Below are 12,310 nucleotides of genomic sequence, written 5' to 3' on the forward strand. Positions count from 1 at the left end.
CAAAACTGTTTTCCAATTCAGTAAAGAAGATACTTATATCTATTGATGTTACAAATTAATGAAGTTCCAAAACACAGATTTATTATATCACTTCCATATGACTGAGCAATAAAATTGAAACTGTCAACTGATATCTGTGTCCAAACTAAATTCAGCATCCCAGTTGTTAAATATTTAGCAACAAGAACATCACTGAATCCTATGACTGAACTGCACACCATTTTGGTGGATGACAGGGATTTCTGCTGACTTTGTCTGGTTTTCAAAAAAAAGAAAGGATTCTCACACATTTCTTGCAATTAAGTATTATGGAACATATTTATAAACTGCAGTATATAATACGTCATTGAAACTTCACAATAATATGATGAGTCTGGAATTATAAAGTCCATTCAATAGGTGGAACGGAGATTAAAAAGGTTAAAAAACATCATACAATGGTGAAGCTAGGATTCACACCTAGATTTATTGAAAATCTGAGTACACTGACTTCAAATTATACCTTTAGAAGACACTGTTAGAGAAAATACACCATAATTTTTTAAAGTAATAGTAAACTCAGTTATAAAGTAAATTTGTATTTTATTAATTTCAATATCAATATACATGAAAAAGTTATATGTGGAACATTTGTTCTATAGGCAGTGTTTGGATTCACCAACCCCTTGAAATAATTCAGCAGTGACCACAGAGCTCTGCAGTCAAATGCTAGAAACTTTGGAAACAATCACTGATATTTTTTTTTATATTTTATTTATTTAACTGTTGCATGCTGCAACTAAGAAACAAAAGATCCTGTCACTTATCTGTAAGATCCCTCTGCTGAGAGACCAAGTTCCCCACCATATACTTGATCCCTGACTTTGCTCCCTTCCCCATAAACTGCTGTTCACAGTCCTTCTAGAATAGCCATTGGCTTCTTTCGATATTCCATCCAGACTGGATTGCACAGTGTGGCCTCTGTGGAATGTCTTTCATGCTTTGGGACCCTCGAGGGCAAAAATTGAGGGTGGAATGGTTGCTTGCAAGGGCTCAGTGGTGAAAGAGAACAGACAAACAGACTCAGGAAGTGGAAAGCAAGTCGGAGTGACCAAAGTAAAGGATTTCAGAAGGGAGGAGTAAGAGCCCCAGGAACAGTTTTAAGTGGATAAGTTACTTGGTCTGATTCATGTTGTTTTTCTTTTTTTTTTTTTAATGATGTCACATCTGTGAACCACTGACTGTTACCATATTCAAAGCTTCACCTTCCGCCCAGACAAGAAGAGGCAGAACCAGCCATGGAGACCTCTGGGGAGGCCCACACCAGAGGGCAGGAGAGCAGAGTGACCAGAAGCTTCTACAAAAGAAGTCAAGGAGAAATCCGAGTGTGACAGGCCCCAGCACATGTGGGGCCATGAACCCACAGCCAGGGCTGGGAAGGCAGGTGCAGGAGCCATGGCGTCGCCTGGGGGTCGGGCCGGGCGGCTGACCCAGGCGCTGCTGTGGCCAGCTCTGTCTGCTGTGCAGCCCAAGAGCCTGCGCAGAGGAGCCAAGTGTAAAGAGGTATTCTGGACAGCAGCGAAAACTCCACTGTCCAGAAAATCAAATTCTTGGTTTTTCTCTTTCACTTTCTTGGGTCATTAATAGGTGTGGTTTTGACAACAATGAACTAAAAAAAAAAAAAACCCATATAATGAACTCAGTAATGCTCAAAAATTATTTAATTCAAGAAGGTGAGCAGTCCTGCAGCAGGGTCTGGGGAGGGGCAGCAGGCACCCTGTTGGGCCGGGAAGGTGGCAGAAGCAGCCCCTGAAGCAGCTCAAGAAGCCGGCCAAGGACGTGGACGAGGAAAACAAGGCATTCAAGGGGCAACAGAAGGGAGGGCAGAAGACACTCAAGGAGCCAAAAGCAAAGGCCTCAGTGAAAGGCCCCCTGGCCACGGGTGGAATTAAGAAATCTGACAAAAAGTAAGCTGTTCCTTGTGTCCAAGGTCATGATGAGCCTTCGTTCCATTCCTGTTTAAACATCTGGATTCCCAGCCATGATATCTGTTGCCACCTATAGCTGGAATCCAGTGTTGTCTTGGAACCTATTGGACATTAAAGAATACGCTTTTGTTTTTTTTTTTTTAAAAAAAAGGTGAATAATCTGGACAACAGCAGCGTGGAGGGGGAAACTGCATTATTCTTGATATCTGCACCATGTGTGATGCCGAGTCCTCGCTACACATTAAGCCCCCATTACTCCCTGCTGTAGTGAAGTTCAGGTGTGCGTTCATTTACTGCAGACAAAACAGGAGGGCAGGTAAGTCCCCACCACCACCCCTCCACCACCCTCCAGGAAATGCGGAAGGAAGGCAGGGAAGAGGCTCAGATGCTGGACTGCATTATTGGGTGAGCTCTGATGCTGGGAAAGGTTGGGGGTGGGAGGAGAAGGGGACGACCGAGAATGAGATGGCTGGATGGCATCACCGACTCTGTGGACATGAGTTTGAGTGAACTCAGGGAGTTGGTGATGGATAGGGAGGCCTGGCGTGCTGTGATTCATGGGGTCGCGGAGAGTCGGACACGACTGAGCAACTGAACTAACTAACTAACTAACTAAGAATCTTCTTGCAATGGCAACCCACTCCAGCACTCCTGCCTGGAAAATCCCATGGACCGAGGAGCCTGGTAGGCTGCAGTCCATGGGGTCGTTAAGAGTTGGATACGACTGAATGACTTCACTTTTACTTTTTACTTTCATGCATTAGAGAAAGAAATGGCAACCCACTCCAGTGTTCTTGCCTTGAGAATCCCAGGAACGGGGGAGCCTGGTGGGCTGCAGTCCATGGGGTCGCACAGAGTTGGACACGACTGAAGCGACTTAGCAGCAGCAAAATCTTCCTGCGTTTTTTTTTTTTTGCCCTTGAAATGAACACTCGTCCTAAGCAGAAATAAACCTGTGCAAGGTGCTGTGCCCTCCTCAGCCACGTTTTGCCTACCAATTCCCTGCTTCATCACTAGGGTCTCACACACACTCCTAATGTTACACTGATAACAATTTCAGAAGAGTCACTGGTGGTCACCTCATTGCCAAATCCTCTGGCTCCTTTTAGGTTCTTATTCTCCTTCGTTTCCATACCAGGCCTCTGTCAAAAAAAAAAAAACAGAATGATTTGATGTCTACAATATGCAGATTGAAGAAGAGGCAGGAGGCCAAGACAATATTAGTGTTTCAAGTGTGTGTGTCTGAAACGTGTTGCCAAAACAGAAACTGGGAAGTGGGGAGGGAAACGTGGTTTGGGGGGGAGAGTTGAGATCCGTTCAGCAGGTTCTTGGAGACAGAGAAATCCAAATCAGGGCAGGGGGGCCCTCGAGACAAAAAGAATTGCACAAGGCCTCAGAAACAATGCAGCCGTGTAGAGAAAAAAAGATAGGCCACTCTGAACTCCGCCCCTCTCCCCGCCGCCCACAGTCTTGTTGAAACAAGGCTTATTTTCTCTAGTTCGACACTGGCTCCTTGTTGACTGCATTCTAAAGGCCTCTCTGCCTGCCTCCCCGGGTCCCATGAAAGCCTCTCATTTAACCCCTCGATTGGAAGCTGCCCTCAGACAGCCGGGCCTGCGATGGGTGGGGCATCTCTCTCACCTGGAGGGGCTCCCTTCTCTCCTGCCCAGAAGGTGGGTCTGCTTATCCCAACCTTCTCTCCCATTCTCCACAGCCTCCAGCTCGCATTCTTTCCCCCTGCCTTTTCTCGGGAATCAGCATGAGCACAGAACTGATTTCTTCAAGACTTCCTCTGTTTTCCCCTCCCTTTGCCTGAGTGCTCACTTTTTCCCCAACTGTACTGACAAGAGGGCTGTCTTTCACCACGTCTGTGATTCTCTGACACACCCTGAGGTCAAACAAGCAGGGAATGTATTTTTGGCTGATTGATTGAGAACCTAATATGTGAAAATGTGCCTCGGTAAAACTAAAAAAACTGATCGCTTTCAGTATCAAAGGAGTTCCTGTTTGCAGAAATGAAATTATCCATTATATATTCTTCTTTATTGTGATAAAATAGAATAACATAAAATTTACCATTTTAAAGTGTACAGTTCAGTGGCATTGAGAACATTCACACTGCTATGCATATATTTAGCCATCTCCAGAACTTCTTTCATCTTTCCAAATTGAAACTCTGCACGCATGGAACAATAACTCCTCATCTCTTCCCCACCCCCAACACATCTGGCTGGGGCTACCTTTTTGTCTCAATAAATTTGACTCCTTTAGGTACCTCATCTATGTGGAATTACAGAGTACTTGTCCTTTTGTCACTGATCCATTCCACTTTGGATAATGTCTTCAAGATGATTGCACATCCTTTAGCTCCCAGCTTGACTTAAAATGCATTCATTTCTAAATATTTGACAACTGGTACGGGAGGAACAGTGACCACCTGGAAAGAAATTAGGACTAAACAGAACAGGTGTGGGCCACCAAGGACCCAAACCCCTGCCCCGCTTTCAAACTGGAACTCTCGCACAGCTTCTCAAAGACATATCTCCTTTGAAATATAAGAAAGGCTATATCTGAAGATAATGTAGTGGAAGAAACAGTTCTGTGCCCAGCGTGGTGTAAATTCTTTATCATCTCATTTAATCTTCAGGACAACTCAGTGAGTCACAACCATATTATCTTCATTTTCAGATGAAGAAACCAAAGCTTGATGAGGCCAAGTAATTTGCCCCAAATCACAGCCAGTAAATACTGGAGTTGACACTCAAAACACTCACACTGATGTCTATTTGACCCCAGACACCTCTCCCTTAAACACTCAATGCTCACTCCCCAGGGCCCCACTCCACCTGGAAGAAAGGAAAACAAGGAAATCAACTCGATGATCCAAAAGTGAGACCTGAAAAGAATGGCTTGTAGTACTTAAGAAAAGCATGCTGAGAAGGTGACTTTAAAACAGGCTGAGTGTATAAATTGTGATCAGACTATTAAAGTCTCTTTTAAAGAAAGAAGAACAAATGTGCTTCAAGGGTAACAGAGGAATCTCATTATTAGATGGGTTATCATAAAGGTTGCGAGTTCCCTTCCCCCAGAGACTGCAGGAGGAGAGGCGGGAACCTGTCGAGATCAGGCTGCCTGGAGGCAAAGAGGTGAACCAGGCAGTCTAGGGGGACTTCCCCAGCATCAGAAGTCCCTGAGGTAATTCTAGTGAAGCTTTTGAGTTCCTGGAAGAAAGGCTTCCTAGAAACACTAGGTAAGTGTCATAAATATGCATGTGTATTTTATCCTCTGTCATCAGTATAGTCCTACTGGGTGGGGTGCATGTCTGACACTTTCAAAATTTAAGGGGCAATGTCCCCTTTGATTACAGGGCATTCTGCAGTGAACTAACTTTCAAACTAACTCCAACTTGTATTCCAGCAGTGTCTTTTAAATTCAGACTGAGTGGTAACTGTGCCTTGAAGTGAATATTTCACTGAACAGGGAAGATGCTAGCTTTTCATTTTAATGTCCTTACAGCTGGTTCGATATGCATTGCCTCAGAGGCTGAGTTTGTCAAGATATGTAAACAGCAAAACCCAATGTGCTTTACTGGGAATGGCCCAGGCTGCTGAGGCAGATTAAGTGTATGGAAGGTGACTCCCAGGACATTTTACACACAGAACTTCTGTAAGAGGAAAAATGAAACTGAAAGCATGCATGTTCCCAGAGACAGAACGCATGTAAACACAGCCGGCATTCTCAGGGACAAACCTCTGGTCAGAGATGAGATATGTTTCTAGAGCAGGCACATCACTTCTATCTTATATTCATTCTGCCAAATTCTTTAAGCTTCTATGGTCCATGCTCAATTTCCACTCTTTCTGTGGTTATAAGGGATTCCAAGCGAGGTCCACCTCCTTCTACCAACCATTTAATTTGAGAAGGGAGCTTGTCGGCCACTGCCAGTACATCTGTCTCCTTCTCGGGTCCTCCGCCCCCCCCCCAAACTTCCTCATCTGTCAGGGTGAAATCCTCATTGCAAACGACGTTTCAAAACTGCATGCTTCCTATGGCCTCTGAGGTAACTTCACCTGAGGCTTTATCCAGAGTCTCAATGTCTACAAATGCTATTTCTTATGTCATAATTATGTAAACGTCTGTCTGGATTCGGACTGATCTTTGCTCATCTTTATGCAAAATGGAATTGGCTCCAATACAGTGCTGTTAGGGTAGGGCAGGGGAGGGGTGGAAAATAATGGAGTAATTTCTGTGAATATTGAAATGTGGAAATTCTATCTTCTACAAATGTGGTTATACTGAATCCCCAGGATGAATGTCTTTCTGGCATTTACAGAGCAACTGATATCAATGATGTACTTCTCATCTTAGAATAGTCTTTTTCAGGACACATTCATTGTATTGATGACAGCATAGGAAGCTTTTGAACTATCGGCATTTTTTTATTAAGAGGAGTCAGAATATATATATATATATATGGTGTATATATGTGTTTAATATGTGTGCATGTATATGTAGACACAACCCCCAAAATTGACCACACAAGGCAATCCAGTTATTTCAGCTACCTTTTCAACCATGAGGGACCAGGCAGCAGCATGAGAGAAACTAATGATATAGAAATACACAGTGACTACTAAGATGGACAGAAGATCAGACAGTTAGGCCATGACCCGGCCATTCTGGGGGATGCCTTCTGTCTTCTCCCAAGAAGACATTCACACATTTACATTCATGTAGCACCAAACTGTTGAATGGCTATCGTTTAAGCAGCTGGATTAAATGGGTAAAGATAACCTCCCAGAAATTCACCCCAAAACCAAAGCCAAAGATAAAATCCATACTTCATGTTCATGGTGGGGATGTAGCATTGGTTTCTGGTAGGCTTCTAGACTTCCAAACTTGATGTTGTCTGTTCTATTATAGCATCGTGGGTGAGTCATGACAATTACCATACAGAAGAAGGTAACAGGGACGAAATGGGGCTCACAAATTTGGAGACAACATTTCCTCTTGCAGTTGAATTATAAAATTGATATCTGCAGACAAAAGAGACAAGCAAAACCTCCTAAAACTAGAGAAAAAAAGACCCACAGGCTTGTAGGACATGACTGTCAACTGGCTAACAAGGTTAAATATCTAAAGAAAGAATCCATCAGTCAGGAGGGATGGACAGCCGTGGAAAGATGGAAAAGAAAGAGACTCCCAACTTGACTGAGAGGGGAGAGCTGCCTGGTCCAGATACCCAACAGCCATCCGAGGGGCAGGCGAGCTTCTCTGAGAAAGATGACTAGGGCGGCTTCTCAGAGCCCCTTGCTAGGAGTCCATGCTCACCTGCAATCTTCTGTTACAATGCACCTTCCCAGGTCACGAACACATTTCAAAACAATAAATCAGCATTTTGGTCTACACATCAGCCTTCCAGAGTTGGGTTAACGTGGGTCCATCCCCATGAGACAGAGCCACTGAAAACTGTCTTCCTCCATTTTTCAGTCTTTCCCCATTTCTCAAAACAATGAACGCACATGAGGTGTTTACAAGAGTAAACATATAAGGCACTGCTGATTATTCTATATGAATCACTGACAACACAAGAATTAAGGAATTAAAGAATTAAAGTACTCCGTTTGGGGGAGAAATGTCTAGTAAATTCCCCATTTTGTCATCTTACAGGCAGTTTGAATGCAGAGCTGGAATTTTCTATTTTATGTTTATTTTGTCCTTCACAATGCCTGGCCCAGTGCTGGGTGTATGAGCTTGCAGATAGGCGTTAGTTTATCAAGTGAGTGAAGAGCAGCAGCTGAACGACACATTACTGCCACTGTGACTGCATGACGCAAATAAAGCCTCGGACACTAGTGGCCCCCGAGGGATGGTCCTGACATCTAAACAGAACCCAGGCTGTTGCTGTCCCCAGAGGGCAGACAGCTGGGTCACTCGCGTTTCTTTCAACCACATACTCTTTGGGTTTCGGCAGAGTATGTGAAGGAGGAGGAATTCCTGGGGACACAGGGGTCTCACGGTGAGCTCACACGTGCTCACCCTGGATGCCTACTGAGGTCACTGCTGGTACGTGGCCATCTCTGTGTTTAGATGTGACTGTAAGCGCCGCAGTGAGAAAGCATTGTCAGTTCTCTCTCCCTGTTCACTGGGCGAGAAAAGATTTTTCATTTCATACATCATTTACAACTTGCTGCTGTGATTCTAAAAAACCAGTGGGCTTTATCGAGTTAATGAGCAAGAAAAACATATTTGGTGAGTGTGTTAATTTTTTGAATGTTCTGTGGAGCCCAGGACATTAGGCAACGTGCACAGGGCAGCTGGGCACACCGGGGAGCCCCCATCCCCTCAAATTCATTCCACTCGGCTATGGGGGCACCTGGCTATTTACTAATAAGTCAGAAAATGTGTCTCAATAGAAACTGAACCGCAAATGCATCATTCACTTTGCATTCTCCACACCATCTCCACTTGGGAACATTTGGGACATTGGGCAAAAGTCACCATTAATCTGAGGTTCTCTTCCACGTGCCAGTCTTCACAGCAAGAAAGAGGCACAAGTCAGTGGCTACGAGAACAAATCAGGTCAAAAGAGGGAAGAGAGCTCACTGAGCCTCAGAGCTTGGGATCTGTTAAATGATATAACATAATCTGTCTAAAGAATGATGTTGTAATGAAGGTGAAAGCCCAGACACTAGGATGAAAGGGCTTTGTCAAAGGACCAGAATAAGACAGTGAAATAAGTCTTAATTTATTAGAGGATCATTTTAGAGCTCTTATTCTTATCTATCAAAATCTCTGATACTCCAACCTAGTTAAATACATCTCAGAATTAATCTGCCTGTAAAACCACTGGACCAAGAGCATCACCTCACATTTTACAGTTTCTCTTTGAGTTTCACCTTAATCTGGACATTTAAGACTGATCCCCAGCAAGTCCATGGCACTGACAAAATGCATACCCAGAACCGACAGGGCATGTATATATTTTTATCATCTTTTTCCACACATGGAAGATGAGTAGATTTGAGTCTTATTAAAGATGGGGAGATGTTTGAGCTATTCCACTATTAAGTGGAAACACAAAATGACAGCTGCCACTTCACTGTTTAGAATATTCAGCATAAAATTGACAATGAGTAGGGACAATATTTTAGTGTTATTCAATTCATTTAAAGACAGTCAATTTCTGGGCCCCCACCTATCACAAAGATAAACAGTCATAAACACATACATGCATGCACACACACACACATGCATGCACACACACACACACACACACACACACACACATACACATTTCAAAACTCCCAAAGAGCCTGAATACGGTAGATGGCAGGGGAGACAGAATTGGCTGTTTTCTAGATAAGACTAAATGCAAAACAGTCTATTTCAGAAAAGATATAAAAGAAGTATCACTGTTTGGGAGAGGCACATATTTGTATTTTGTTGGAAAATAGAAATACAGGAAACAGTTTTGTACTCCGATATTTGATGGCATCTTGTATTCTTTTTTGCTGTGATTTTGATAAACCTCTACTTAACAAGACACCCGGTTTGTAGTAACTGAGACCAGAGCCAAGCTATTATCTCGGGAGGACTGGGACTCACTCATACCCTAAGAGGGGCTCTATCTCTGATGCCTGGTAAGTGGTTAGGAATGTCAATAAGAATATCCTTTTGCAAATAATTTTTGGAGAAATGGGAAGAAGAGGGTTGAGAATGCAGCCAATGAGGCCAAGGAGAGTGGACTCTCGACACGACACTTCTGTGTGTGTGTGTGTGTGTGTTTTCAAATGTGTTTTTAATTGGAGGATAATTGCTTTACAATGTTGTGTTGGCTTCTGCCACACAACAACGTGAACCAGCCACAGGTATACGTACGTCCCCACCCTCCTGCACCCCCTCCCTAGCCCACCCCTCTAGGTTGTCACAGAGTACCCTGTGAGTGCCCTGTGTTACACGGCAACTTCCCAGTAGTCATCTGTTTCACACAGGGTAACGTATGCGTTTCAATGCTACTCTGTCAACTCATCCCACCCCCTCCCTCCTCTGCTGTGTCCACAAGTCCGTTCTCGATGTCTGCATCTCTATTCCTGCCCTGCGAATAGGTTCATCGGTACCGTTCTTCTAGATTCCATATATATGCATTAATATACAGTATTTGTTCTTCTCTTTCTGACTTACTTCATTCTGTATAACAGGCTCTAGGTTCATTCACCTCACTAGAATGACGTAAATGAGTTCCTTTTCATGGCTGAGTAATATCTCATTGTGTATATATGCTACAACTTCCTTATCCATTCATCTATCTATGGACGTCTAAGTTGCTTCCACGTCCTCACTACTGTAAATGGTGCTACAGTGAACACTGGGGCACATGTGTCTTCTTCAATTAAGATTTCCTCAGGGTACATGCCCAGTAATGGGATTGCTGGGTCATACGGTAGTTTTAGTCTTAGTTTTTTAAGAAATCTCCATACTGTTCTCCATAGTGTCTACATTAATTTGCATTCCCAACAAGAGTGTGTGCATGGCTTTAAATGCTCTCCTCGGATGTCTCCCAGGGTAGGAAGGACCACACGACTCTCCCTGCATTATCCCACATCTCCCCACTCCACAGGCTGTATCAGAGGCTGGCGAGTCCAAGAGTCCGCCCTATACGTGGACCCAAAGGGACACACTACATGTCCTGCAGCACAACCCTCAACAGGCACAAAGTAACTCCCCATATAAACCTTAGACTCACTCTTCTCAGCCCAGAAAAATAGATTCTGCTGATCCAAAGTATAAAAGTAAGGCCTGGCCAGGACACTCTAGAGGAAACCTCAAAATTCCCAACTAAACTCACATAGGTGGGGAGAAACCGTAGTAAATCAGAGAGGGAAGACCCAGGCAAGAGAAAGCTGCCTGGAGCTGACCTGTGTGGGGAAAGAATATTCTGATAAGGCTGGAAGAGGGCCTGCCTCCTTCTCTCACTGGAGCACTGGTCTAAAAGGTCACCTAGTCCAACAACCATGAGGCCACCCAGCTCTCAGTTAACCCCCATGGTGGACGTGCCCTTCGTGACCCCTGTGAGTCACAGACTCACGTAGTCCCCTTCTCTTGAGTGCAGGTAGAACCGGGGATGCCTTTCTGGCCCACAGAGAAGAGCAGAAGTGACTAGATAGTCCTTCCTGTGATTATGTCACATCCTATCTCCATTCTAGCCAAGGGAATGAGATTCTCTTCATTGGCTTGGTAGGCAGAATGATCTCCCTACCCCAGCAAAGATGTCCATGCTCTAATTCCAGGAACTCATTAGGTCACAAAAGAGACTCAGCAGATACGATTAAGATTACAGACTTCTAAGGAGATTACCCTGGATTATGTGAGTGGGCTCAATCTCATCATATAAACCATTAAAAACACAGAAACTTCTCTGGCTAGAGTCAGAAATGCTGTAGTAGAGAGGCAGGTGAGATGCAGCCAACAGGAAGTCAGAGAGACTCCTGGAGTTAAAGGACTCAAGGCACTGTGGCTGGTTCTCAGATGTAGGGACCAAGTGCAAGGACCAGAGAAAGGTCGCTAGGAGCCGAAGGCAGTCCCCAGTTGACAGCCAGCAAGGAACTGGGCTACAGTCCTACAACCACAAGGTACCGAATCCTGCTGACAACCAGAGTGAGCTTAGAAGCAGCTACTTCCCCAGAACCTCCAGAAAGGATCACAGCCCTTGTGATCCCAACATCTTGTGGGACCCAAAATAGAGAAACTAGTTGAGTCAAACTGTGCCCAGACCTCTGCAGAACGGAAAGCATAAAGTAATACATTGGTGTTGTTTTAAGCCACTACATTTGTGGTAATCTGTTGCAGCAGCAATAAGAACTGACAAACTGGCCTTGAAGAAGGAGGCTTCCATGTTGTCAGAGCAGCTGTGAACGGGCCACCTGCTAAGGAGCTGACAGTGTCACCAACTGACAGAAAACGGGACCTCAGTCCCACAGCCAAGAGCAACTAAATTCTGCTAACTACCATGTGAGCTTGAATGAGGACTCTCAAGTTCCAGATAGAAACTGGCCTCGCCTATATTATGACTGTTGCCTTATGAGACCCCAACCGGAGAACCCAGTTAAGCTGTGCCCAGATCCTGACTGATGAAAACTATGCGAAGATAAATCTACTAAACTTGTTGCTCCTTGGTTACACAGGTATTGGTAACTAACACACCCTCTTCCAAAACGGTGGGTTTATGCTTGTTCTGGACCACTTCATCCCAACACCTAAACCAACAGTTTCTAATTCAGGATTGAGGCCGGGGCAGAGACTGGTGTATAACATATTAGAGATGAGGATACAGATCTAACATG

General features: G+C 44.3%; 1 protein-coding gene across 1 annotated transcript; it reads left to right on the plus strand.

The window, feature by feature from the left end:
* The first annotated feature begins 1,014 nt into the window (after nucleotides 1–1,014).
* LOC148776366 (translation machinery-associated protein 7-like) lies at nucleotides 1,015–1,950 on the plus strand. The gene is made up of 2 exons (XM_088840951.1): nucleotides 1,015–1,035; nucleotides 1,780–1,950. The coding sequence occupies exons 1-2, from the start codon at nucleotides 1,015–1,017 to the stop codon at nucleotides 1,948–1,950; spliced, it is 192 nt and encodes a 63-aa protein (XP_088697077.1).
* Nucleotides 1,951–12,310: the final 10,360 nt, after the last annotated feature.

This window comes from Moschus berezovskii, chromosome 10 (assembly GCF_049115385.1).
Source record: "Moschus berezovskii isolate FMDL1 chromosome 10, NW_MosBer_1.0, whole genome shotgun sequence".
Lineage (NCBI taxonomy): Eukaryota > Metazoa > Chordata > Mammalia > Artiodactyla > Moschidae > Moschus > Moschus berezovskii.